Source organism: Ictidomys tridecemlineatus, chromosome 4, assembly GCF_052094955.1.
Source record: "Ictidomys tridecemlineatus isolate mIctTri1 chromosome 4, mIctTri1.hap1, whole genome shotgun sequence".
Lineage (NCBI taxonomy): Eukaryota > Metazoa > Chordata > Mammalia > Rodentia > Sciuridae > Ictidomys > Ictidomys tridecemlineatus.
The window spans coordinates 30159491-30187264 of NC_135480.1; the positions used below are offsets into that span (position 1 = coordinate 30159491).

At 48.5% G+C, this 27774-nt stretch overlaps 1 protein-coding gene and 1 long non-coding RNA gene across 5 annotated transcripts in view; one reads left to right on the plus strand and one right to left on the minus strand.

The window, feature by feature from the left end:
* Nucleotides 1–24367, plus strand: part of Elf5 (E74 like ETS transcription factor 5) — a 37560-nt gene extending 13193 nt beyond the window's left edge. For 3 of the 4 annotated variants that reach the window (XM_078046249.1, XM_005327417.4, XM_078046250.1), the window contains exons 2-7: nucleotides 4278–4402; nucleotides 12716–12949; nucleotides 16005–16055; nucleotides 20997–21065; nucleotides 22387–22582; nucleotides 23040–24367. In XM_078046249.1, coding sequence (XP_077902375.1) covers nucleotides 4278–4402; nucleotides 12716–12949; nucleotides 16005–16055; nucleotides 20997–21065; nucleotides 22387–22582; nucleotides 23040–23136 — 772 coding nt within the window. In that variant the 3' untranslated portion in view covers nucleotides 23137–24367. The remainder of the gene's footprint in view (nucleotides 1–4277; nucleotides 4403–12715; nucleotides 12950–16004; nucleotides 16056–20996; nucleotides 21066–22386; nucleotides 22583–23039) is intronic. The other variant, XM_078046251.1, reaches the window with a different exon arrangement.
* Nucleotides 7980–21332, minus strand: LOC110598364 (uncharacterized). The gene is made up of 2 exons (XR_002484179.3): nucleotides 20905–21332; nucleotides 7980–9455 (listed from the first exon to the last, which is right to left on the minus strand). It is a non-coding gene; the product is annotated as an uncharacterized LOC110598364 (long non-coding RNA).
* Nucleotides 24368–27774: the final 3407 nt, after the last annotated feature.

The following is a 27774-nucleotide window of genomic DNA, read 5'->3' on the forward strand; positions in this document are numbered from 1 at the left end:
ACAGTGTGTCTGTTTGTGGGCAGTACGTGAGGGTCCAGAGCAGGCGGAGCACCCTGCTACCCCGGAGAAAGACTCCAACGGTCCTGAGATTCCCAGACTGGGGCAGAAGGTAAAGGGCTTCTCTTTTCCTTCCCTAATTATTTCTTGCATTTCAGAAGAAAATAGAGAGAAGGGGGAAGAAGTCATCAGAGGGCTTTTTCAGAGCTATGAATCTAATCTGTGGTTGTACTAGTCAGACTTTACCCCCATTTGGTGAGTAAAGTCCAACCACAGTATCCAAATATAATCAATCCACATCCAGATGCAGGTGGGAGGGTGTGTACACACCCCGAGTTTGGATGTGTTGGCTCAGTCAGGTGGCGGCTGCAGACTCTCACAAACATGGGGTCAACTGGAAGTCCACCCATCCGTGTCCCCCTTCACTACTAAGTGAAGGACTAAGGTTTGGAAAAGTGCAAAGGGCAGAATCATGAGTCCAAGTTCAAGGCTCAGTCCAGGATGATAAGCAGCCTCAGAAAGCAAAGAATTTTCTAGACCTTCCCTTCTTGTTCCATGGGGTCATGAGGTCTACATAACCTAGTGTTTCTTGACCTTCTTTTCACTCCATCCACTAGCCCTTTCTCACCATCCCTCCTGGAGAATGGCTAGTCTAACCTCAGGCCTGGGCTTGCATATCACTGGGCCTCAGATGTCCTCGCTGAGAAAGGGGGCCCCACACCTGCTCCTTCTCACTCAACCCACTCCACTGCCATTAGAAAGTCTATAAGAGCCAAAATGTCCAATTACTGCAAGGACCTTAGAGGGCCTACAGAGAGGAGGTGCTGAACAAAGCAGGCATTATCGCTGAGCTTGCCCACCTGGTACATGCTGGTTAAGAAGCCGAGGTCTTTTGTGCTGAACTGAGACTCAATAGCACCTCCTTCTACTGCAACAGCAAAAAAGAAAGAAGAGAGGGGTGGGGGGTACTTAGCTGCAGTCATAAAAGACATTTTCTTCCGAAATGCAAGAAATAATTATGGAAGGAAAATAGCATGTTGTGCACTTGAGAGAGAGCCCTTTAAGAAAACTTAATGGGTATAATTTGCCATAGAAGGAATTACCCTAGGGAATCAGATATGGCATGTGCACAGCCCTGGAGAGATTACATATCAAGTCCAGTGGGCTGGACTAGAAAGGGGAAAATCCTTAAAGGAGGTAAATACTCTATTGATCCAAAAATTCCCTAATTTTTCTATGATTAAATTCAACTTACCTAATGACTTTTTTTAAAAAGAAAGAAAGAAAATACCAAATAACATTTGAAAGCTACTTGTCAGGCATTGACTGGAAAGATCTCACTTGAAGTTGTGGTCAAATTCTATATTTGGAGGATACCCTGTGGACATTGAGGGCCTGGGGACTGTGTTCTGTTCTCTTGCCTTTGGGATCCTCCTCTCCTTGCTCCAAATTCAATGAAGATCATGCCAGAGGGCTGCCATCTTTCTCTGCAGTTTTCTGAGCCTTCGGGCCCAAGAGTGAAGGGGCATGTTTTCATCCTTAACCTTCACTTAGAAGAACTTTTCTGAAGTCTAGTCCAGAAAGCAGAAATGACTTTGGGTTCCAGGGTCCCTTCCCTCTCATCCTTCTTCACCCTGCCCTCCAACACCCACTCACACTCCACCTTCACTTAGGATATAAAATGGGCCAATCCGTGGGAACATCCAACTTCAAAACCCTGGCAGCCTTGACTTGTGTTTGATAGGCTCCCCGGGGAGATCCGTGGTCATGGTAACCTTCCATGACCCTGCAGAAGAAGGCGTAGAAGAGAAGTCTTCCTACTGGGGTCTGGGCACTCGTGGGTACTGGCCCAGAAAGGGTATCCAAGCTCGGTTCTTCGTTTATGTGCAGAGTGCAGGTCTTTATATGATGCAGGTGGCGACGATGGTGATGATGGTGGTAGATTTGTGAACATCCCCAAGGATTTGGTGCCAGAGTCACACAATCCCAGCCCTTCTTCGTATTGCTATGAAACTGTTTTTAGCAAGGAGGCAGATACGTCAAGAGTCCGAAAACACAGGGCCTCCCACCTTCTTAACTCTCCCCATCTCTTGCTGTGTGACCTTGAGAAAGTTATACACATTCCGTGGGGCTTAAACCTCCTTCCCTGAAAAGTGGCAGGTGAGAGGAGAGATTAGACAAATGAACTATTTTCCAGTGTTGGTACTCATACCACTGACAAGATGATTCTGGCCAGAGGTTGGCAGACTCATTCTCAAAGATCCAAATAGCAAAGGTTTTAGGATTTGCGGGCCAATCAACAAAATTAATGATATTATGATAATATGGGTACATATTTTAAAATACAAAATCATTTTTGGCTGCAGGACACACAAAAGTAAGTGGGAGGTTGGATTTGTCCTGCAAGCTATAGTTTGCTAACCTCTGACCTAGGAGGTGCGTGAATGAGCAATTCCTATTTAAATGCTTGGGTATTATTTTATGTACTTTGAAAGAACACTAACTTTCCATTTATAGTAAGTAAACATTTATGTTAACACAAAAAGGGAGTGGATTTTTAAAAATATTTTAAGTAAATAATGGTGCTTAGAAGTATATAGATGGAGTGAAATTATCATGGTAGCAAATGCCTACAGTGTGGACTGAAGACATTGGATTAGATGATGGATAAAACCTAACTGTCTTAGAATTCCATCTTTCCGTATCCAAGGACTTGAAATCTAGTCTTTTCCCTGATGTTGACCAGTGCAGTGATCTCGAGCTGCTATGCCTTCTGTAAACGTGGAAAGGGACTGTCGCATTAGCATTATTTCAAGAATCAGAGAAGTTGAGTGAACACATTTTTTTTTTAGAGAGAGAGATTTTAATATTTATTTTTCAGTTTTTTGGTGGACACAACATCTTTATTTTATTTTTATGTGGTGCTGAGGATCGAACCTAACGCCCCATGCATGCCAGGCGAGTGCATTACCGCTTGAGCCACATCCCCAGCCCAACACATTTGTTTTTTAAATCTGCCAAGCATGCATTTTTTCCCCAAACTGAGGGACTCTGGGATGCAACACAGAGGTGGTAATGGGAATATGGGAAGCAGTAAAGTTGGGGTTGGCCTGAGCAAGAGCGTTTATAAATGGAGCCGCAGGCCCGTTCTCCTCCACCCTCTCCCCAGCCTCCACAGAACGCCTTTCCTTGGAGCTTCCCCCACCATCTGTGCATAGGGACAACTCAGCCATAAGGATCGCGAGCTTTTAAAGAGTCAAGCCTGAGCTGCCCCCACAGACTCCATTGCCTGCCAGTTGGCTGATTCTGCCCTTGCTGCCCGGATCTCAGCGCTTCCACCCCTCAGCTCGCACACCCCACTTCCAGGACCTAGCTCAGAGTAGTTATTCTGAGGAGGCCAGGAGTCATGAAGCTAAAAACGCTGATGTGCCCAAAGTGCATGGAGCCCAAAGTGCGGTGTTTGTGACAGTGACACATGCTCTTCTCCAAGAGCTGGGGGTCAGATGTGCTGCAGAATTCAGAAGCCTTCAGGTCTTAGGTAATGCAGTGCACACACCCCAGAATACAGATTACCCTTCAGGGACTCAGACGCCTCCAACACATTCATAACTCTGCTGTGAATCCCAGTCACTACGTGGAATAAATAAAACTGTTACTAGTTCTAGGATCATATGACAAATAGTGTTATACACTGTTTTATATATATGCACATGTGTGTTTATACAAACACACATAAAAATATGTATCACCAGTTCAGTGGCGTTTTGCTGGAGAATAAGTGTACCAAATACACATGTGCTTGTGACACACACACACACACACATACACACACTCACACACACTCACACACTCACACACACTTTTCAGTTGTCAAGCTTAAGGATTTCAGAATTTTGGATATAATCCTACATAGCAATTCTTGCACTATACTCAGAAGCATATTGTTAGGCAGCATATGTCAGAGTCCAGAGTGTCAGCCAAGGTCACTAAGAGGCAGGATGGCACAGGGAGAGCCTCCATCCCCAAGTCCCAGCTTTGCCACTTTCTAGTTCTGTTTCTTGGGCGATTGTCTCCACCCCTCTCCCTCAGTTTTCTCATCTACAAAATGGGGATAAACAGGATGTGGAGAGGATTAAACAGCACCACTGTGACCAGCAGTTAGAGGGGTGCCTGGCCAATGTCATTTTCAAAAACCAAAGGTTGCCCTGCTGGGAGCTCCCACCTGGTGTGGCTTCCAGAGCCCACCCCCGCACCTCCTCACAGCCTCTCTGCCATTGCAGGGTGATGTTGGACTCGGTGACACACAGCACCTTCCTGCCCAACACGTCCTTCTGCGACCCCCTGATGTCGTGGACTGATCTGTTCAGCAATGAAGAGTATTATCCTGCCTTTGAGCATCAAACAGGTACGCACATCTGAACAGGACCGTTTGAGGCAGCTGGGGGGGGGGGGCTCCAGAAGGGGGTGCCGGCCTTGGGCAGATGACAATGCTGTGTCAGGGCCTCGAAATGCCAGTGTTTGGGATGGAGGCTGGGGTGGGGAGGCCCAAGTGGAAGGACAGGCAGCCTCTTGCAGAAAGGAAGCACTAGAATCCTCACCCGAAACTCTCCCAAGTCCTGTGTGGATATCAGGTGCTCAGTACACTTGCGTCCCTCTGCTGTTCCCTTCCTCCTCACCCTTCCTCCTCTCTCTCTCAGCCCATTTTTCTCCACCTGAGAAGAAAGCATGAGAACTTGCGCAAATCTCATGCCAGAGGGAGGCCAACTGAGCTTTGCCCCAGAAACTCTCTGAGGGCCTCTGTCCCTGAGTGCTTGGGTGACTGCACATCACAGCAACCCTGGCCGAATGCTGGCCCGGCAGGTGCACACCCCAGGCAGTGATGCAAGCCCTCACCAAGTGTCAGTCCTCAGTGAGGCTTAACCCTGCAAACGCCAGCCTGGTGGAGTCCAACCTGGTGTCCAGAGGCAGTGCCCAGAAGGGGCCAAGCCTCCAAGTCTGCAACACAGTGTCCACCACCACAGAGAAGTCCCCACCTCTGGGACCACAGGCCAGGGCTGCACACACACAATTAGGAACTCACCCACACCACGCAGTCCTATACCCACACCCACCCCGTGCACACACTCACACACACAAAATCTCTTGCCATCTTCAGAAAGGTCTAGATGGTTGCATTTGGACTTGAATCATTCAGACACATAACACAGTTCTTCCTCAAGCCTAAGAAGCACATGGTTTCCCAGAAACACAGTGAGAAATGTACTCCACCTCCTTCCCCTGAAATTGGGCTAAGAGGTTAAAGCTAAAGGGGAAAGTGACAGCTGTCAGGTCCCCATTCCCCCCACGTGTCCCACCTAGGCATAAGGCCAGCCCTCATGTCACCCAGACCTGCCATTGCAGGACCTCCCTCCCTGCCTGTTCTCCTGGGTGGCAGCTGGGGTGGCAGCCGGGGGAACAGCCTCAATGACCTGCAGGCACCATGCCCAGGCTCTGGGCTTCACGTTCTGTGGTCATCGAGAGCCGGTGCTCTCAATGTGAGGTCTGGCTTTGACACTTACTCTCTCACCTTCTCATGCCCCAGACCTCCTACCGGCACCATGGGGATCACAAGCGCCTGCCTGGTAGGGTGGTGATGAGCCTGAAATGAGTTAATATTTGTGGAGCATTTGGGCCGTGGTCTGGCATGTGGCCAGCACACATAGTGTTTTTACAAAACGGGGCATTCGTTCCAGTTTGGGATGATGAGAAAGTTCTAGAGCAGGATGGTGCTGATGGTTGTGCAACAATGTGAACTTATTTGATGTCACCAACCTGTACACTTAAAAAGGGTTAAAATGGTAAGATTCCTGTTATGTATATTTGGCCCCAATTTTTTTTATATGAAGAATCAAAAAGGAGTAAGTCACCCAAGAAATTGCCAGCGTGGCTTAAATCTGTCCGAGTCTTGGATTCTCAGACACGGCCTTCCCCATGGCGGCCTTTGCATTTCCATGAGTGTAATAGAAGGTACGGCCAGGTCATGGCTAGGATCCCTTCCAGAAGCTTCTCTGAATCCTGCATCTGGCAATATCACAACCATAGCCTTCTTTCCCCCCACTCTTAAGAGAATAGAAATTTCCACAAAGGTGTGAGGCCACCGTCAACAAAATATCCTTCAGGAGTGGCCTGGGTTCTAACATTCCCTGCCGACACACATGGCTTTTGACAAGTCACCTGGCCCTCTGTATTTCAGAAGGTGACCTCCTAAAGGTCAAAGCTGGGCATGACAGCTCCGTCTGAGTGAACAGCGCCAGGTGAGCCTCACGGTCTCTGGCTCTCCTCAGGATCCCCGTGGGTGGGAAGAATACCGGAAGGTACATTCTTGTCCTCTTCTGACAAGGACATTGCCACCCAGAGAGGTGATACACTGGTCCAAGTTTCCACAAAAGCTCTTTCTACCAGGGAAGCATCAAGGACAGCACATTTGCTCCTGGGCACCTCTGCAAACTTTCAGTGCTGTCTTGCTCTGAGGCATCTCTCCAAGGTCCTCGCCCGCCTCACAGGGACCTCTGTCTTGAATCAGAGCTTGCGTTGGTGTGGTCCTAATGGCAGCTTCCTGTGCAAGTCTGGCTTCAAGTCCTGGCACTGCTGTTCACCAGCCCCGTGTCTTGCAACAAGTTTTCTGAGATATATTTTCCTTCACTGAAAGAATAATTGCCTCCTAGCCTTGGGAGGAGGGAATGAGATTTCCTATGCTTAGCAAGGTGACAGCGCTTGGTGAGCGCTTGCCGTAGGAGGAACATTTCTTAGCCCCCAGGTAGGTGCAGGGACAGCCAGCCGTCTCTCACCTCTTCTCACTCTTCACATTGGACAAAAGCCACACCGGTCTCCATCACAACCTTCCCAATTTGGAATTTTTGACAGAGTAGGTACATTGCAACCAAAGGGAGGGAAAGCCACAGAGAAATGATGTTCCCCTAGATCAATGATGTCTAGGAGACGACAGGGAGGAAAACACCCCAAATGGCTTCAGCAGATACAGCTGAAACTGTGCCCCCATGTGCTGCCCACAAAGGATTCCAACCCGCTCTTTGAAGGGGACTTTCATGCAACTGCATCACAGGCTGAAAGGGGGACAATCAAAATTGCAAAATTCCTTAGAATTGCATAACTCACCCTGACCTTGAATTTGGCTTTTTCAAAATAAAGAATTATCAATGGTGAAAATGTATTCAAGTTGAAGGGACACGTGCATTTCACATGCATACACTATTTTTTAAATTATTTTTTTTTTAGTTTTAGGTGGACACAATATCTTTATTTTATATATATATATATTTTATATATATATATATATAGTGCTGAGGATCGAACCCAGTGCCTCACGCATGCTAGGCGAGTGCTCTATCACTGAGCCATAATCCCAGCCCCAACATACACTATTTTTAAAAGATTTTTTTTTCTCCAAGTTCCAGGAGTCAATCCTGTGATGAGTCATTGAGTATTCTAGCCTAGTCCTGACTTCCTGGAGCTCTAACCTAGACCTCCACATCCCACATACCTGTCCCCTGACTGCCAAGGTGGCTGTGCCTACACCAGGGACCTCCTGGGCTTTGGAATCTCACTTTGTCTGTAGCAGAGGTTTCCAGGCTGGGGCATTTCTAGGGGTTCTCAGTACCTCGGGGCACACCCTAGAAGAGAGCTGGGTGACCATGACAACTGGTCTCATGCTCCACCCTCTCCATCCCCATCCTCCAGCAGTTTCCTCTACTTGACTTCTAAAGACAGCACAGTACAGTGGGTATCAAGGCTTGGCTGCAGGAGTCAGAATACACCTATAGGACCCATTCCTAGCTCTACCCTTTACCAAAAGGTCACCTGAAGACTTCCTTTCTTCGTTTGTGACATGTAACCATAGAAGACTTCATAGCATGTGTTGAGTATAACATGAGAAAACATGGGGCTTAGCATGACGGGCACAGGTGAAGCACACAATAAATATGTTAGCTATCATAATCAAATGTGAGATTTTATTTTAAGAAAGAACTTTAAAAAAAATGTAAAGTCACTGAGCTAGAAAATCAGGGAGAGAAGCATTTGGATCCCACATGGGCTTTTCTTACCAAGATTCATGTGCTTGGGTAGAGATGTTTGAGAGCAGATACAAAGGTTAAGAGTCTCAAAACTTCTACATCAAAATCATATAATCAAACACAAAATCATCTGGAAGTCTGGGGCGCCCTATGGCAGCAGTCATATCCCGGGGGACCTTGCCTCTGCTTCCTCCTCTACACACCTGAGCCTCTGGGTAGCGTGGCCCCAACACCCCCCCAGGCTTGGCCCTCTCTGCACCTCCCTAATTCACCCTGACAAGCCCATTGCCCTCGGCAGATCCCAGCCGGCTCTCCTCCTCTTTCCTGCAACCCGTTTCCTACACTGCTCCTGGGCTTTCTTTTTCCCATCTCATGGTCTGAATCATTCCAGAGGTTGGGATGGGGAAGCCAAGACAGCCCATTGGATGGGGCTAGCCTGGGCTCTGGGAGTGGTCTAGCCTGGCATCATAAGGAAATCTGGAAGCAGTTTATCAGGGCGAGTTTTACCTTGTAAAGTCCTTCTTTCAGTGACAAAGCTACAATTGATGGTGCCCCTCCTCGCTGCCCAGTTCACCCACCACCGGCTCTTCAGGGCCGCCTGGGGCAAAACACTTTCCCAACTCCCTATGCTAATAAATCATGCTAATTATGGGCTGGAGTTGCCTGGCTCAGGCCTCCTCTGAGGCAGACTGTCTGCCTCCCTCTCACCAAGCCCTCGGCTGGCTTTGTTCTGGTGTCCCTCAGCTAGCCGAGGAAAACCCCCCTTCCCTGAGAACAAAGTCACCCTGCAAGGGGAGCTGAATAGCAACGGTCCCCTTTCCAGTTCCCAGTGTCCCCACGGGGGCCACTTCAGGCATGGATGTCACCTACCGATGCTGTGAGCCCTGGAGAACACCAGCCCAGCCCTAAGAGCTCAAGTCCTTCAGAATTTAAACACCTCCCAGGATATGTTACCACCCTGAGAGTTCCCCCACGATTGCCAAAACTCCCTCTAGCTCCCCAACTGTCCCTCCCTTTGCACCTGGCCCTCAAGGTGTCCTGACCCACTTCTGACTTCAAAGGAGCTGGCACAGCCTGCTACTTAATAGTGGCCTTTGGACACAGGATGCTGGCCAGCCTCAACCGGAGAGACACAGCAGGAGGACCACAGAGCTGTTACCCACCAAGTTCAGCTGATGTTTTAGGAGGATAGTTTCATTAAGGAAAACTCTAGGCATTTTAAAATACATTTGCTTAAAGGTGATAGACGTGCGGATGTACAAATTCATCCTTTATCTTCCCTGAATTCTTTTCTTCCAAGAAGCAGAAGGGTCTTCTTTATGTCATTGGCTGGGGTTGGAAATACTGGCATCACCATCTCTCCATCCGCTTTCTGATTTTTCAAATCTAGAATAGACAGACAGACAGGCAGATATTTCTCCTTCTTGACCCAAATCTTATTTTAGTCAGTCTTTGAGGTAGGCACTGCCCTTGGTTGGCGTGGGCCCAGGGTCCCTTACTGACCCCACCGTGACCTTAGGGGGATACAGAATCTCAGTCTCCTCATCTGGAACAGGAGGTGATCATCACTGGTCACCCTGTGACACCAGCTGAGGTCTGGGTCGGGCTCCCTGCACCCCCAATTCAGGGTGGGCAGAGTCCCGGGTCTAGGGAGGGAGGTGCTGTGAGTCCTCTGAGCACTCCTGAGAAGGGTGCTGTAGGGGAGGGGAAGAGCGGGGATGGCAGAAGGGGCTAGAGGTGGCAGAAGGGGACGAGAAGCACCTGTGGAAAGGCTGAGCCATGGAGCAACCTGAAGGAGGGGACGGGCTGTGACCGGGAACGCAGGGTGGCAGGGGTGGGCCTTCTCACCTCCCTCACACCACCACCAAAACCACCCCTGGGTATTGGCCCTGTGGCCCTCCTTCATGTCCCCGAGGACAACCGCCTTCCTCTCAGCTCGGGGCTGTGGGAGGCTGTGCTGAGGAGGAGGCAGCCACTCTTGGCTCTGGCTCCCTGCTGCCCGCCAGGGCCCAAGCCGCACACAAAGCCTGCTCTGTGGCTGAGCCTGCCTCCCAGAGCAGCCGAGAACAGGGAGCCAGGCCAGCAACACCTGCCTGGTGTCAGCGTCCACCCCCACCCGGGCACTTCTCCGAATCCTTGAGGCCCTCTTGGCTTCCAGAAACAATATGGTCCCCTTTGAGTGCCAAAGAAAATAGCCAGGTGGTAGAAGTGGAGAAGGGAAGAGAAGAGCGATTCGGTGGAACCTTCCCAGGAGCAGAAAAGCAGGCTGTGGCCTCCCACGGTCACACACCGATAGCCATCTCAGCCAGCAGGGCCCCAGCGGGACCAGCGTCTGAAGAATGTCAAGGCTCATAAACGTCTCTCATCAGGAAACCAGGAACGTCCAAAGGCCCCTCAGATTTACTCAAGCCAGAAATCAGTAGATGAAAGCACAGAACTGACTTGGGCTTGGCCCCTGTTAGCCCAGGAGCACCTGCATGCGTGTGGTGACCGCCATGTGCCTGATAGGCCTGCCCCGGCCAGCAGCCAGGGAGCAAGAGCAGGGGAGGGGGGACTCTCGGCCCTGCTGGCCACCTCACACTTCTCAGCCACCAGGTAGAAGCAATGACATCAGCCTTCACCAGCCCGGAGGATTATTGACTCCTTCATTGACAACATGCGTGTGAAATTCTGGTTAAAATTTTTAAATAAATCAAAAGGGATCTACTGCCCCTCAAACTACTTCATGATGAGAAAAGAAGTTTCTGGAAGGACTTTGAATTTTAGGGAGAGCCTCAGTTTCCACCTCTGTGAAACAGCCCCATCTCACCTACTTGGTAGGGTTATGGGGAGAATTTGAGAGACTCAAGATGATGTCACCAAGGATAATGTGGCACCTTTGTGACGTGCAATGGGTGCTTGGTGAGCAGTAGCCCCTGGAAGGTCAGGGAGACCATTCCCTCACTGGTTCAGAAGTGCCACAGCTGTGTTGGGGACAGTGGCAGTGAATGTAGGATTGAAAGTGGAAATAGCAATAGCACTAATTTGCTGTGGAGTCCAACTCAGGGGACCCTTCCTGTCATCCACACAGCCTGAACCAGCCACCTCCGCTGTCCTCTACTCTTTGCCTTCCCCCTTAGCCATCTCCTGCTCTCTAGCTCCGTCTGCCTCTCTGTCCATTTTCTGTCTCTTCTCTGGGCCAACCCTCTGAGGACCAGTATGATTGGATGGGAAGGGCAGGGAGAGACCTCCAAGTTCAGACTGGGATTCAGATCCCAGCTTTGCCACACGCTGGCCAGGGCATCTTAGGACATTTCTCATTGGCCCTGAAGTTCCTCATCTGTGGCCTCCTAGGAGACAGGGACTAAACCTGCCTTAGCTACCACTTTTCCTAACACAGATTTTGTTGCATCACATAAAGTAGGGGCACAATGATAAAGTTAAGAATAGTATCGAAATCATCCAGGCTCTGTCCTAAGTACTTTTAAATATATTAACCCATCCAATCTGCAAAGCAATCCTATAATATAGGTGCTATAATTATCCCATTTCACCAATGAAGAAACTGAAGCTGTCATTTATTGAATGGATGGATTGGTAGATGGATGGATGGATGGATGGGTGGATGGATGGATGGATGGATAATACCGTAAGATTACAGGAATTATTTACATCAAAATTAGACCTAAAATCTGATACCTCACCTCTTACCCCTGTCTGCCACTCTCCATTTTTCCTTGGGACACTAGGACAGGGATACTGAATTTCTAGTTTCTGCCTTTGTGCCAGGTACTGCCATTTCCCAGCCTCCCAGACAAGATGGCACCCACAATTGCCTGGATGTATATGCAGCTTATTTAGAGGAGTGAGGGGCTCTGATCTCAGAATAGAAAATTCTCAAAACACCACCAAAAAACACAAAAACATCAACAACAAATTCTCCCATGTCCTGCTTCCTCTAGTGACACTAGCTATCATGGTCCAAGCTCTGTTAGACTCTAGGCAATGTCTAAACATCCCAAGCCCTTAGCAGGAGATGGCCAGAGACTGCACCAGCAGGTAGCCGACATGGACTGCCCGTCCATGAGAACTGAAAGAATCAATCCAGCTTCAATGGATTGATGTGTTTAAATGGTTCAAATGTGTCTGGCACACAGTAGGTGTTTAACAACTGTTGAATTGATTGCTCATGGTCTCTTCACCAGTCTACATACATTCATCTCAAACACCATTACTGTCCTGTGAGTCAATCATATTGTCCTCGTTTTACAGAGAAGGAGACAGACACTTAAATGGCTCCAGACTTTGCCCAAGTGAAAAGCAGCCGAATCAGGATCTGAACCCAGGCCTCTTGGGCTCCTGAGCTTGCCCTCTTGATACCGTGTTGTGTGAAACCAAATAGCTGAGGAGCATTTTGGTTTTCCTCCTTCATTGGATCCCTCTTTCTAAATACCAGAATGAGGTCTGGTTATCTTCCTTCTCTGGCCCTAAAGTCCATCTGCAGGACTCAGTCCCTCTGGTTTTCTCTGCAAAGTAGGAGGTGGCCTGGGACCCTGCAGGACACCACAAGGCTGGAAGACCTTTCACCCCACTGAGTGAGGGATGGGGATGTTACAACTGGGGGCCTTGGAGATCCTTGTCCCTCACTTCTCTCTCCTCTGGTGCAGCCTGTGATTCCTACTGGACATCAGTCCCCCCTGAATACTGGACTAAGCGCCACGTCTGGGAATGGCTCCAGTTCTGCTGTGACCAGTACAAGTTGGACGCCAACTGCATCTCCTTCTGCCACTTCAACATCAGTGGCCTGCAGCTGTGCAGCATGACACAGGAGGAGTTTGTGGAGGCCGCTGGCATCTGTGGGGAGTACCTGTACTTCATCCTCCAGAACATCCGCACACAAGGTCAGGTCAGGGTCAAGGTGCTTGGGGTGGGACCAGATGCCCTCTAGGGTCCTTCCCTGCCATGGGCCTCGCAATGCAAAAGTTAGCTGGAACTCTCACTGAAAACCTCTCAATAACTAGAAGCTCCATTTGGGAATTTTAAGTAAAAGGGAGTAAGTTAGAAGAAAGCAAGTCGAGCATATTTTTAGAAAGAAAAGCTAAAAACCCATTGCAGGATTGCCCAGGAATCAGACCAAATGTTCATGAAGATGGAAAACTACTTGGGGTAGACAAAAAGATATTCCTGCTTTATCTCACATTAGTCATAAGGGGAAAATAATCAAATAGACCCTTTTCTGTTTGAAGAGGAATCCAAATATTTGGCATTTCATTTTTATCACCTTTCTAGTGGTCATGCACTGAATGGCCAGAAGGTGGCGCCATTAACACTATTTGCCTTGAACACCCTTTGAGAGCAGGATGTTGCTGAGAACTTTTTTTTCAAACGTGAAAGGTTTTTTGAAAACATCTAATTCTGTGTAGCAATGTCATAGATAATGGAACTGTTGCCCTGAGTAGTTAAGTGACCTCCCCAAAGTCGCACAGCAAACATGGCTGATTCACTGCACAGCCTTGATCTCCAGTCTCTTTACTGGGAGGATGATACACACCTCCCCGGGCTTCCTGAGAGGGTTTAGTGAAATACCACCTGCCACAGCATACGAGGAAGCTGATGCAGGAGATGGAGCTATCTTCACCATCTTTCATATAACCAAGAGGCAGACATTTTAACAGCAAAGGAAAACCACCTTAGCTCAATTTTAACAAAGCTCCTTCTATGAGTTGGCACCTTCTCTTGGAAAGGCTACATCAGGAGGCACAGGAGGAAGGAAGGTGCCGTCTCTGGAGATAATTAAACCGTCAAGCCCCTATTTGAAGGAGGTGCTTTGTCAAGGATTCCTATTTGCACAGAAAGACCACAGCAGGCCTTCCAGCTCGGATTCTTTGATCTTTTTTTTTTTTTTTTTTTTTTTAAAGAGAGAGTGAGGAGAGAGAGAGAGAGAATTTTTAATATTTATTTTTTTTTTTTTTTTAGTTCTCGGCGGACACAACATCTTTGTTGGTATGTGGTGCTGAGGATCGAACCCGGGCCGCACGCATGCCAGGCGAGCGCGCTACCGCTTGAGCCACATCCCCAGCCCCGGATTCTTTGATCTTTATTTGCTCCTCTCCGATGCAAGGGCAAGAGGGCAGGAAAGCCAAGGAGGGCACACTGGACCCTTGTGAGCCTGTGCCCTGAGCCGGGACAGTGGCCTGTATTAGAGTGTGCATTCCCTGACAGGGGACAAGCATCTGTGGGAGAAGTTGTTCAGGGATCCACTCAGGATCTCCTGAGGGAACCGCCTTGCATGAGAATCCCAGGACCATGGAGAGGAGCATACTTCATCCTGGGAGAAGCAGCAGCCTGGCACTGCCAGTTTGGCCAAATGCCAAGTGTGTCCAGGCACCAAACAGTCCCTGGGCTGGGGCCACCTATCATTAACACCTCCTATCTCTGGCAATTGTTATATCCAAAAATACCTATTGCCTGGTCCCATTAGCTCAGGGATCTGGGCGAGATGGATGAACTAAAAGCTGATTGCTTTTTAATAAATCATGGGTGGCTTATTTTTTTTCTAAGGGACCCATAGTGACATGTAAGGCATTCTCCAGGCCAGGAGGGCTTCTCGTGTAGTAGTAGAAGTCGATTCCACCAACCTGCTCCTTTCTGAAGTCCCTCCTCCAGTGTTTCTCCAGAAGGTCTGTGTACATGTGTACTGTGACCAAAGTTTACACAGTCCCAATTTGCCCAGGACATTGTTCTCATCTGTTGCCCTGAAATAATTATTATTAGTGATGCCTTTCATTCTCAAAAGCATTTCCATTTGGACAATAAATTTGAGGTCATTATTTAGTTTATGCTTTGTGTTACCAGCATAAATTAGGGAATGGGACAGATGAGGGAGTTTGGGACAGGAGAGGAGCTAGAAGGGGGTCTAGGGCCCAGAGAACCACAGTAGGATTTAAGGACCCAGAACCATGGTGGTGTGGTCACTGGAAGGAGAGGTCAGTGGAAAAGATGGAAGGCAAGAAAGCAAGTTGAGCATATTTTCAGAAAGAAAAGAAAAGCTTAAAAACACATTGCAAGGACTGCCCAGGAACCAGACCAATAACAATCACAAAATGCAGGATGTTCATGAAGACGTGTGGGAGAGAATGAGTCCTGTCCATCCCCCATGCTTTTCTGGTCTGTGCTTTGGGTGGAGTCATCTGAGGGGCCATGGCTAACCAAAACAAATGAGGACACGACACCAGGAAAGAACAACCACACACGTGCCCTGTTCCCATCTCCTCCATGAATAGAAAACAGAGTCAGGAAACATCAGTCCTCGTGTTGGGCACCAACTTGAAAACGTGATCTGAAACTCCCAACTCAAGCCCAGCCCACCTCAGGCTGCAGAGTAGGGAAGCAAGGCCCTGGTCTTCCAAATCCTGGGTAAACTTGGCACTCAGGTAGGGGTTTATGCCTCTTTGGGCCTCTTTTGCCCATGCTCCCCTTTGATCACCACTTAACGCACATTTTAATCTCAGGGGATTATCATACCGCATCAGAGATCATAGACACAGAACCCAAGGGGAGCTGAGTGGGTGCTTTGTTTCAGGTCACCATTGACAACAACCAGTGACCCCAGACAGCACCTGACTGGCAAAGCCACACGGGGTTCAGTGGTCCAGACCGCTCAGAGCCCAGCCCTCTGAGTCCCCAGCCCGGCTCCCTCCCAGTGCCCATTCAGAAGATCCACAGAGCCTGCTGGGACGCCTGGCTCTAGTTGCTCCTTCCAAGTGACCCTTGAGAAAGGAGATTGTGACCTCTGAGAGGTGGCTTCAGGGTGTTCTATAAAGACCAGATGGTCCCGGAGCTTCCTTCTGAAATACATCATCCTCCGATAGAGCTGTTGCTCCCCTCCCCCAACACTTCCTCTCCTGCAACCCCGGACCGAATGGTATGGTTTCTGTGTTTCTGTTTTTTTCCCAGGTTACTCCTTTTTCAACGACACTGAAGAGACCAAGGCCACCATCAAAGACTGTAAGTAATCAAGCTCAAGCTGCCCAGGGCTATGCCATGGCTGGGTGGGGGGCACGTGGGCTTGATGGGGCTAGAAGGTTGGTGACTGAAACAAGCCAAGACCTGGAGAAGAGAGTGGGAAGGGGCGTGGCAGGGAGAGCGAGGATGTGGCTCTTGGGGCCTCGGCTCAGGTCTGTGGCGTATCCATCCTCCCTGAGTCTTGTCTCCTTGTCTAAGAATGTCGGGACCCTGTGGGGTTGTGGTGAGTTCCACAAAAGTGGCTGGTATGTGCCAGCAGTGTGGATGCTCCAAAAACTGGTATCCATTAGCTGTCATTAGAGGCCTCGTGTCAACACCATTTCAAAACAACCTGAGCTCACCAAGTAGGTTGAATTCCTGATTAGGAGATAATGAAGGATCTCAGATGGGCTCACTCATCCTGAAGATTAGCCCTCCCCGTTTCACTTTTTCAGACGGAGAAGGTTCTGGAAAGGGCACTTTTGGAGCTTCCATATTGTAAAGATGATGACGATCATTGCTAGGAGTTATTAAGTCTCACACACAAAGGCTCTGGCCCAGGGACCTGGAGGAGAGGTGGTTCTGGGGAAACTCCTTCTCCGGGTGGACTCCAGCTCAGTCACCTGCAAAGAGGGCCAAACACCTGTGACTTCCAAGGCCCCTGAGAGGTGTGAGCCAGGGGGGCAACACACAGGGACCATTTCTTATGATTTATTTCTTCTTTCTCTAAGGTCCCTATCAGTTTGTTTAACTCCTGGTTAACAAAAATTTAGGGTGATTTTGTTGGTTGGCTCTTGGACCTCTAGTGCAAGAATAGCCAAATCCAGGAGCCATGCTGTGGCTTCAGCAGCCCTCCCCCTCCTCACTCTGCTCCACAGAACCTGCTCCCCTCCCAGGAGAGAGGAAAGAAAAGTTTACCGGGAATAAATGGCAAGTGCAGAGGCCCCGAGGTAGGAAGAATCCTGATCCCTGAGAAACAACCCAAGAAGACCAGGGGTCTCACATTAACTTGTCCAGTCTGGTAGTCACTCACCACCTGTGGCTATTTAAATTAATTAAAACTAAATAATATTAAAATCCAGCTCCTTAGTAGCACTAGCCATATTTTAAGTGCTCAGTAGCCACAAGTGGCCGCCATATTGGATGGCTCAGATTTTACCATCACGGGGTTCTCTCAGACAGTGTCGGTAAAGCATTGAGCCTCACCAGCACCAGCCACAGGAAGGAAAAGACCTGAGGCGGAGAGTAGGACAGGGCACATTTATGGGAAGCAGAATTTGGTTCAATCTGAGCAGGTGGGCAAGCTGCTAAAGGGTTATAAGCATGGAAATGGTAAGGTCCCACCTGCATTTTAAGATCCCTCAGCTACTGTGTCTGGGGCAGAAAAGAGTATGGCCAGGAGGCCTCAGTCCAGGACATAAATGGTGATGGCCCAGACCAGTGATGGGGAAGAGATGGAGAAAGGTTTCTGAAGGTAGAAGTGGTTAGCATCTCTGGAGCACACCCTCATGGAGACAAGTCCTCCTCTCCTGGAAGCTGCCTTCAGCTCTGCCTAGTCTGCTTCCATCAGTAGACATGATTTCTAGACTGACTCAGGGTTCAGGCATCGGATGAGCCCACCTGAACACCAGCTTCACAGTCTCGCCATGGCCCAGACACCAAAGCCTTCCCAGGGACCTCTGAGGCCTAGGTCTGCACTTCCGCAGCCCTATGACCCACAAAACAGAAGCCCTAAGGTATAGTTTGAAGAGTACAAGATAAGTATAAAGGCAACACTCTGGTAGCTTATACAGTGAGCCCATTCCAGAAATCCAGGACATACGGCCACAAAACCTAGAGCCCAGGTGGCATTTCATGGTCTCTCACACCCCAGAAATGAGAGGCTGCCTTTCAATGTTGATGTGCCAACCAGAGACCAACTCAGTACCCACCAAAGGTGCAACGGCCCAGCAAGCTATGAAACCATCAGGACTGGCCAAAGCGAAGCCCCCAGCCCCTCTTGGCTTTGTCTTTTCTCTCCACCTGACCCCACCCACTCATGCTGCCTAAACACCCCTGGGGGCTCCATGCACCCAGGAGCAAGTCCTGCAGCCCCAGGTCCCCTGCTGGTACCTCCTTGCTCTGATCCTCAGAGCGTCCCCACATCATCCCAGCATGCAGTTCAGACCTCATGGCTGGACTGTTAGTACCATAGCATGGGATGGGCTCAATCTGGAAACCCACCCCAGCCCAGCTCCTGGAGAACACTTGACTATGATTTCAGTCAACAAATGAGAGTAAACCCTACAGTCACATTTTAGGTTTCCAGTCTCAAGGTCCCCAAGTCTCTCCAACTCACAGTCAGCTGAGAACCCCGGGCCATGCCTCCACTCACCCCACACCAGGGACACAGCTGAGATTAACCAGCTGCGAGGCAGAGAGACCTGCACCCCCAAACACCACTGGCATTTGCAGAGAAATCTAGAGGGTTCGGGTGTCACTGAAGACGCACCAGCAGGGCTTGATGTGAGAACCTACCTCAATGTGGACACCACAGTAATGACGTCAGCCCCTCTGCTCCTGCCACCACCACCACTGTCACCATCAGCCAAATGAGGCCTGAATCTAGTCAACTCATGAGTAACTTCAGAGCCACCACCAAATCAGACAGAACAGGATGACCTCTGGCCAGTCCAACCATCCCATGACCCCCACCACCGGTACCATCCCACTTCACCAAGACCTGCATTGTCTTCATGCCCTTCTTCCAAAACACCAGGCAAAATCATTCAAGTTAGAAGGGTGACCTTTTCCTTCTCTTCTTGCCATTCTGGATCTCAATGAAAGCCTATTTTCTATTCATGATTAGTGACTCACCTTTGCCTATCTTTACGGCTCCATTTGTTTTCTTTCTCTCTAAAAGTTGAAGTCAAAACAAAAGATAGGTCTGGGGATAGGAATAGACAGACATCGCAAGGGTCCCTGAGATGGAGTGAGAGTCAGGCAATTGCCCACGCTCAACAAATCCTAGCGGGTAGTTTGTCATCCGATCTACTGAACCCCTACCGTGAAAGCTGTGATAAAGGAGGAGTCGTGAGCACCAGCTCTGGAATCCTCTGGGTTTGCATCTTGGCTTCACCATCTGGAGAAAATTCCTAAGACTCTGGGTTTCTAATGCCTTCTCAGTAAAGTGAAAATCACAATAATATCGCACAGGGTGGTTGCCGGACCCAGTGAGATGCCATTTGGGAAGTACTTAACTGGACTTAGCATTGAGTACATGATCCCTACGTATCAGCTGTTAGAGGAGACGGGAGGAGATGGGTTTTTATAGTGGCGTGGAACCATTGCGGAATGCCAGGGGACTCACAGGTGCTGAGGACTCAGGCAGGATCTAACCCTGAGGGTAAGTTCAGGGAAGGCTTCCTGAAGAGCTGGGAACTTAATCCAGCCGGGTAAAAGTGCAGAGTAGGGAGCCCATGCAAAGGCCCTGAGGTAGAAGAAAGCCACACCCCGTTGGGACCATCTGTCCCAAGAGAAGGGAAAAATTGGGGGAGAAGAAAGAGATAACGTTGAAGACCTGAGTGGTACCAGCTTGTGAAAGGCCTTGGTGACAGCCCTCATCCTGGGGACAACAGGGAACCCCTGCAGGACATTGCATTAGTGAGTGACATGACTCAATGTCCCTGAAACAAGTCACCCTGGGCAACAGTGTGTGCACAGACACCACGCTTCCCTTCTCCTCCTCCAGTGCAGCATATTACTGGACCACACAATAGGTACAGTTAGGAGGGTGGAGCACAGAGGCTGCTCAGTGACACAGAGCATGACTATATATACCCAGCAGTGTGCCAGGTGCTGATGGGGTACATCTGGAAAGACGAATCTCTGCCCCCCAGTGGGCACAGACAGACAGTGACCTCCATGAATAAATGCATCAAATAATATACTCAGGTGGTTAATAAAGGGAAGCAGTTCTGGAACGCTGCATGGGGTACCTGCATGTGGCTGCAACATGGGGAGTCAGAGAAGGGCCCCTGGGAAGGTGATTTTGAGCCAAGATTGTGTGAACCTACAGATATCCAAGGAAAGAGCGCTCCAGGCATGGGGAAGAGCAGGCCCTCGGGTGGAATGTGTCTGCAGGTTTGAGAAGGAGTCAGAGGTGAGAGTGAGTAGAGCAAAGAGAGCTGGAGAAGCAGGAGAGGATACGGGACAGGAGAGACCAGACCTGGTGCTGCCATTCACTAGGGTGGGACGGTGTGTGTCCAGGTGTCTCCGACTGTCACTCACAGCATAGATTAGACATGATGTAACCCAATGTCGACACTTGGCTTCCTCCCTTCATAAGTGCCCGTCTCTTTGCTTCAATGTGCCCTTCCAATGTGTCCTCCACAGAGAGCCAGAGGGATCTTCTTAAAATGTGGACCTCCGCTTTCCACTTTGGTATCAAATCCCAAACCTCCCTGTGGCCTCCAAGCAAGTCCCCGCATGGCCTGCTGGCCACCGGCTACCCCGGCACCGTCACTCCCACCCTCCCCGGCACAGGGCACACTGGCTCTGCACCCACTGCTCCCTCCACCGGGCCTCCTCCACCTGCTCCTGCTGCTCCTGCTCATTAGCATACATTTAGTCTCCTTCTCATGACGTGGGTGCACCCCGTCCTCGCCTCTCACTACATTTAAAGCATCAGGCAATCCGTCTGCTTTGCCTGGCCAAGGAGTTCTTCCGTCCACACGAGTGGGGACCTTGCCTGCTCTGTTCACTCTTGTATTCCAGCACTGAGCCCAGAACCCCCAGTGTGGCAGGTCCCCGGGATCCAGCGACAACACTGTTCAAAGGCATCTGCTTTGCATTTGGCCTCTTTGTCCCTTACCTGGGCTGAGTGCTCTCAGAGGGTCGGTCACTGAGCATCTGCTCCTGGGTGTGATCCAAGGGCTCAGCGCTGCCTCTGTCCTTCTCTTTCAGATGCTGATTCCAACTGCTTGAAAACAAGTGGCATCAAAAGCCAAGAGTGTCACAGTCACAGTCGAACAAGTAAGTACAAAGACCCGGGTTTCCATTTCTAACGTCCTCAGACCATCCCCGAGGCCACGGGGTCTGCCTGAATGAGCTCTGAAACTGAACTGCTCAGTGGGACCAGTCACTCCCCAAGGAAGGCAAAGCCATGGCTGAGGGCTTTCGTTCATGTCAGAATCAGGGCTGTCTCTTCTCCCTTGGAAAAGCGATTGAAGGGAGGAAGCAAGGACAGTTTCTAACCAGTTCGTATTTCTGAATGAGGATTTTGTTTTCCGGGTCCACCCTCGGGCTTCTCTTGGAAGTACTCAGGGGAAGTACTCCCAGCGTAAGAGAGCCACCCAGCGGCCCGGGAGGCTGAGGCAGAAATTGCAAGTTCAGAGCCAACCTCAGCAACTCAGCAAGGAAGGCCCTGAGCAACTTAGTGAGACCCTGTCTCTAAATAAAATATAACAAGTGCTGGGGATGTGACTCAGCGGTGAAGCGCCCCTGGGTTCAATCCCTGGTACGAAAAAAAAGGGGGAGGGTGAGAGGGAGAGAGCCACCCATGCAGAGTCAGGCAGTCATTCCGTGGGAGGGGTGGTCCCAACCACTTACTGTGAATTGAGTCATGACATCGTCTCACCTATGGATGAGACATGGATGCTCTCATTCCACTTTACAGATAAGGTGAGTAGACAGATGGCAGTTACAGAGCTTGGAAGGGGGCAGCTTCAGGACCCAAACCCAAGTGCCCAGTCTGCACTACCATGGGACAAGAGAAGTGCCAACTTTTTGTGAACAACAAAATTGCAGGTTTCTGCAGGCGACAGAATCATAGCACAACCACACCGTCTGCCAGAAAGGAGACCGGTGGTTTCATTCCATGAGAGTAGAACATCTGTGAGCCACAGCGCTGCCGGTCAATGTAAATTTGATGTCTCTCTGTGTTTTGCTTCTGCTTAATTGGAAGACAGATGTTTCAGAGTTCAGGAAGTTTTCAAATACAGCATTCATTCATTCCATGAGAAATTTCCCCAGAAAGCAGCAACTCTCAGGGGTTATTGATTTGAAGTTGTACAATTCTTCCTTTAATTTTTTTTTTAATCATCCTTAATTGGGCACAATGGCTCATAGCTGTAATCCTAGCAACTCAGGAGGCTGAGGCTGGAGGTTGGGAAGTTGGAGACCAGCCTCAGCAACTTAGCAAGGCCCTAAGCAACTTATCAAGACCCTACCTCAAAATGAAAAATAAAAAGGGCTGGGGATGCAGCTCAGTGGTAAAACATCCCTGTGTGGTTAAAAAAAAAAAAAAAAAAAGCCAACTTTTTTAAGTAACTAACTTTCTTCTCCTTCCCAAAAGGCCTCCAAAGTTCTCATCTCTGGGAATTTGTGCGAGACTTGCTGCTATCTCCTGAAGAAAACTGTGGCATTCTGGAATGGGAAGACAGGGAACAAGGTATTTTTCGGGTTGTTAAATCAGAAGCCCTGGCAAAGATGTGGGGACAAAGGAAGAAAAACGACAGAATGACATACGAAAAGTTGAGCAGAGCTCTAAGGTAAGTTAATAGCATCAAATGCCACTGAGCCTTCAAAGACCAGTTATATAAAATGGCCGGCCATAGAAAATTGCCCTGTGTTTTTGCAGCTTTTATTTGACAATGGAAAGGTCATGAGACAAAACTCAGGTTCTTAGTTGCAGGTGGGATTGTGGTTTGTAAATTGACCCGCTGTCCTCCTCGTTCTTGGCAGAGTTCCCCGTGGATCACTCTGAATCCAGGCCATCACACACACACACACACACACACACACACACACACACACAATGTTTTGAACCAAGTATGGTAAACGATGTCTGGGAAAGGTTTAAGTGTAAGCTGATCACAGGGTGTGAAAATACCAGAGTAACCGAAGACCAGCCTGTCACCGGAGAGGAATGAGGAGAGCCAGTGGATGTCCTGTTGTTTTCCTGGGGTACAAACCCTCTCTGGGTTTCTCTTGTGCTTTCTTTCACAGATACTACTATAAAACAGGGATTTTGGAGCGGGTTGACCGAAGGTTAGTGTACAAATTTGGAAAAAATGCACACGGATGGCAAGAGGACAAACTGTGATCTGCTCCGGGCATTAAGCTCATCGGATGGATTTCTCTTTTGAAACAATCAAGATTGCAATAGACATTTGAAAGTCTTTTTTTTTTTCTTTTTTAACCTGCAAATGTGCTGATGAAATTTCTCCACACCTCAGCTTACCCACTTGGGGTGTTGGCAGGAAGGGGCGATGATGCCCTTTCGCCAAAGGGCATGAGACAAAACTATTTCCCTAATCGAGTGTCACAGAACCACAATAGCTAATGTCATTGGTGCTGCTCAGAGAGAAGGATCTAATTCTGCCATTTGAGACACACCCACCTTTCATTCCAAAGCTTCCCGTGGTCTCCGGTGGTTAACTGTAGCAGCTCACAAAGGAAAAAAAAAAATGAAATTATGTTTAGTTCTGTAGCTTATCGTAGGAGAGAATGAGCTGTAAGACATACGTACTTTAGATTTTAAATCATTAAAGTCCAATTCTGCAGAAAAGTATCTGAACAAAAGAGTTAACCCATTAAGATGGAACATAATTGGATTTAGCATAGGTTAGTCATAAATTTCTTAACCAGAGATCTTCTTGACCATTCAGCAAAACTCCATGGCCCACCTTCTGAAGTGACAACACTTCAAATTAGCCACAATATTCATTGTGACTGAGATCATCCCCCCTCTCATCCTGACCAGTGGCAGGCATCAGATATGCAAAGAGTTAGTCGACAGACACTTGCATCAATTTCTAAATCACTGCTGTTTCTTGATTCAAGTGGTCAACTCAGTAAAATCATAGCTCATTGATTCTGTCTGTGGTCAAGACATTATTCAACCTTTATAGAGCTGGATATGTCCCAAAACCTCTAATGGCCAATTAAGTGGTCTCTTTTGTTTCATCTTCTTACCTGGTATGTACTCAAGTACTAAAATATATTTCCTTGAAAAAAATAGCAACAGTGAATTGACACCAATAAATGTTCACGGGTTAAAATCTGCACTGACAGTTTCTCATCATTCACTGGTATGTCAGTCGTGACCTACAACTAAGTGAACTGCACCTAGGACTTCCACTTCACCACAACTGGGATCATCAAGCGATGAGGCACTGATCCACGACCCAGGCTGCAGACCTCCATGCTCAGTTTAACTTCAAAAGTAACTTGTTCTAAAAAATGTGAATTACTGTAAGATAATCTATTTTTGGATTCATGTGTTTTCCAGGTGGATATAGTTTGTAAACAATGTGAATAAAATATTTAACATATGTGACTGTCTGCATTGTTCAATTCAGCAGAGGAGGTACATACAGCGAAGTATTGTCAACACCTCCGGACACAGTGCCCTCACCTGTCATTACAGCTGCTCTGGAGACTGAGGCAAGAGGATCACAAGTTCAAGGCCAGTCTAGGCAACTTAGCATGACCTTGTCTCAAAGTAAAAGATAAGAAGGTCTGGGGACAAATTTCAGTGGTAGAGTGTCCCTGGGTTCAATCCCAAGCATCACCAAAAAGAAAAAGGCATCGAATTGACAACCTGTTAAAAACCCTGGTGATCCATTTCCTACAAAATGGACATTTTTAAAGAGCCCCAAAAGATTTAAGAAATATATGGAATGATTCTACCCACCACCTTTAATATTATAAGAGAGGCCCCCACACAAATGAGCTCATGAACTAGCAGAGCAAACGGATGCATTTTTGTGATACCCAGTGTGTGTTAAGTTGTTGATGATCTGAGGTTGTGTTTGATTTCTTATTGGTAATTGTCTTCTTTAGAAATCAGGAGATTTACATAAAAATCTAGATTTCTAGATTCTTTTCAGATATCAGATCTGGCAATACTAGTTTCTTAGTCATTTTTGGCCTGAATTTTCTGGAGCTAAGCTGAAGCTGCACCTACGGGCGCAGCATTTGGTCACTTCCTACTGCCCTCTGTTTATAATGTCAGCTACCTTGCAGCTCTGCTCTGCCCTGTTGATTTTGGGCTCGGTTTAATTTTGCGTACATTCAGAATGCCTTTATGTTTTGAATTCAGGACCCCCGCCCCAGCCACCTGTCAAGGTAAGTGCTCTGTTATGTGACTGGAGCAAAGCCCAGGGTGAGGTCGAGAGAAGAGATGGTCCAGGAATTTGGAAGTTAGCTTGGAGCTTGCAAGCAAAGAGCTGGGCAGCAAAGGCACAACAGGACCAAGAGGCTCCAGGAAGGGCGGACCCTGAGGTGGGCACAACAGGCAGAAGTGGGCAGGACCCTGGAGTAAGAGGTGGCTCCTTTCCCTCCTGCCCCAGCACATCGAGGGATCCAGAGAAAGCTTGACCCTTCTGCAACTCAAGCATGTATTTCACAAAACTGTTAAATCAGCATCCTCTGGATGAGCTCCATAAGGCTGCCCGAGACAGATTACCAAAGTTGGTGGCGTAGAACTAAAGCGGTGCATCCTTCACAGCTCTGAAAGCAGCAAGTCTGGGATTGAGGCATTGCCAGAGCTGGGCTCCCTCCATATGCTCTAGGGGGGGCTCCTTCCTCACCTCTTCCAGCTTCTGGGGGCACCTGGTGTTATTGGCTTTGTGGCTACAAAATTCCAAGGCACCACCATCTTCACATGGTCTGCTCCTCCTTCTCCCCCTTGGTCTCTCAGAAGGACACCTATCCCTGGATTTAAGGCCCACCTGGATAATCAGGATCCCCTCATCTTGAGGTCTTTCATGACATCTGCAAAGGGTCTTTCCCCAATATGGTCACATTCACGGGTTCTGGGAGCTAGGACATGGGTACATCATTGGGAGAAACATCATTCAACCTGCCACACTCTTTAAAGCAAGAGTTCTACTTAAGCATGTAGCTTAATTCATTGCAGAATGGAAATATAAGGGATTGGGAAAAGTGCTACACTTTAAACATTACTCTAAGTAAAAGAAGCAAGTCACACAAGACCACATGTAAACAGAATGTGGACCCCGTTTAAACAGAATGTGCAGAGTAGGCAAATCTGTAGAGAAGAGCTTAGATTTAGATGGCCCAGTGCTAGGGCCAAAGGGTGAATAAGGAATGACTGCTAATTGGTAAAGGGTTTCTTCAGGGTGTCATGGAAAAGTTTAACATTGATTGTGGTGATGATTACAGGATTCTGTGACTATATTAAGAACCTTGATTTATACATTTGAAATGGGTGAATTTTATGGCATATGAATTATACCAGCCCACTGGTACTTGGCACTTGGTTGCTTCCACAGTTCAGCTACTGTGCATAATGCTGCTACGAACTTGTTTGAGTCCCTGCTTTCAGTTCTTTTGGGTATACATCTAGAAGTGGAATCACTGGATCACTGGAATTTAGCAGCAAGGGAATCATCAGTGGCCTGAATGAATGGAGTAGGTTCAAGAGAGGGCTGAAGATAGCAGGATGGCAAATACAGGTAACTCTTTCAAGATATTTCTCAGTAGAGGGGAGAAAAATAATAATAACAACAGAAGGCTATGAGGTCAAGAGAGGGTTTGATGAGAATCTTAACAGCAGGTTTGTATGCGAGGAGGGATGATGAAGAGAGGGCAGAGGGGTGGGATTGGTGCTCACATGGGGGCCCATCTGCGGCTGTCAAGGTGAAGGAAGAAGAGTACGGAGACATCAATGCCAGCAAGTCACAGACTTTGGCTGGAGGAAATGATAATGGAGTTATCTCACATTCTAATGAAGAACTGAGGGATGGGATGGCTGGAGAGGTGGGAGAGACAGATTTCCAGGCAGTGCTGAGGGCCCCTTGAAGCCTGTGGTCAGATCCAAGAGCACCCAGCCAGCGGGGCTGTTTTAGCCAGTCATCTTCTCCAGTGCAAGAGCTGAACAGGTGAGCGGTGGGTTTTTACCAAGGTAGGGTTTTAAAGCAGTTATCATCAAACTATATAAAATCTAAACAGACAGTAAAAAGGGACGACGAGCAAAAGGAGGGTGACAAACAGTGAAAAGGTGCTTGGTTGGTGGACTGAAGGTTCCAGGAGTGCCCCAGAAGGATGGGAGGGGAAGCCCATTGCTCAGATATCCACCCACACATCGCCTCCATGGTAGGGGACACTTACTTCCTCATCCTCTGCCTTGGGGCTCAGCCATTCGACTCACCTTGACCAATGAGATGTGAGTACACATGATAAGAACAGAGGTTTGAAAAGCACTTGTGCAGTTGGGACTGCATTCCTGCACTTCTGCCATCATGGTGAATCCCAGGAGGATGATACATGTGACACAGGGTGACAGAGGCATACCTGCCAAACCACCGGAGCTGAGCCCAGCCTACATACACTAATCCCTAGCCAACTGGGAACAGAGGTGATGTGTGATTGCTATCCTGAACCACTGAGTTATAAAGTGGTTTGTCACAAAGCAAAAGCTAACCAAGACAGTGTGCTCAGAAGGCCGGTTAGACAGATGTGGAGGTTAAAGTCAAATACAATGAGTGATCATCACAACCCTCGGGAAATAACAATTTTGGGCCCCATGGAGAGATGAGGGAATGAATACTCAGAATAGCGAAGCCATTTGCCCCAGTCCCCACAGGTAGAAAATGGAAGAGCTGGAATTTGAACCTAGGTCTACCTGGTCCTTGGTCACAGTAAGTACTGCTTCTCACCCATTTCATCCTTCTTATAAACTCAGCCCAGAAGCTCTTAGGAGATTTCTCAACAT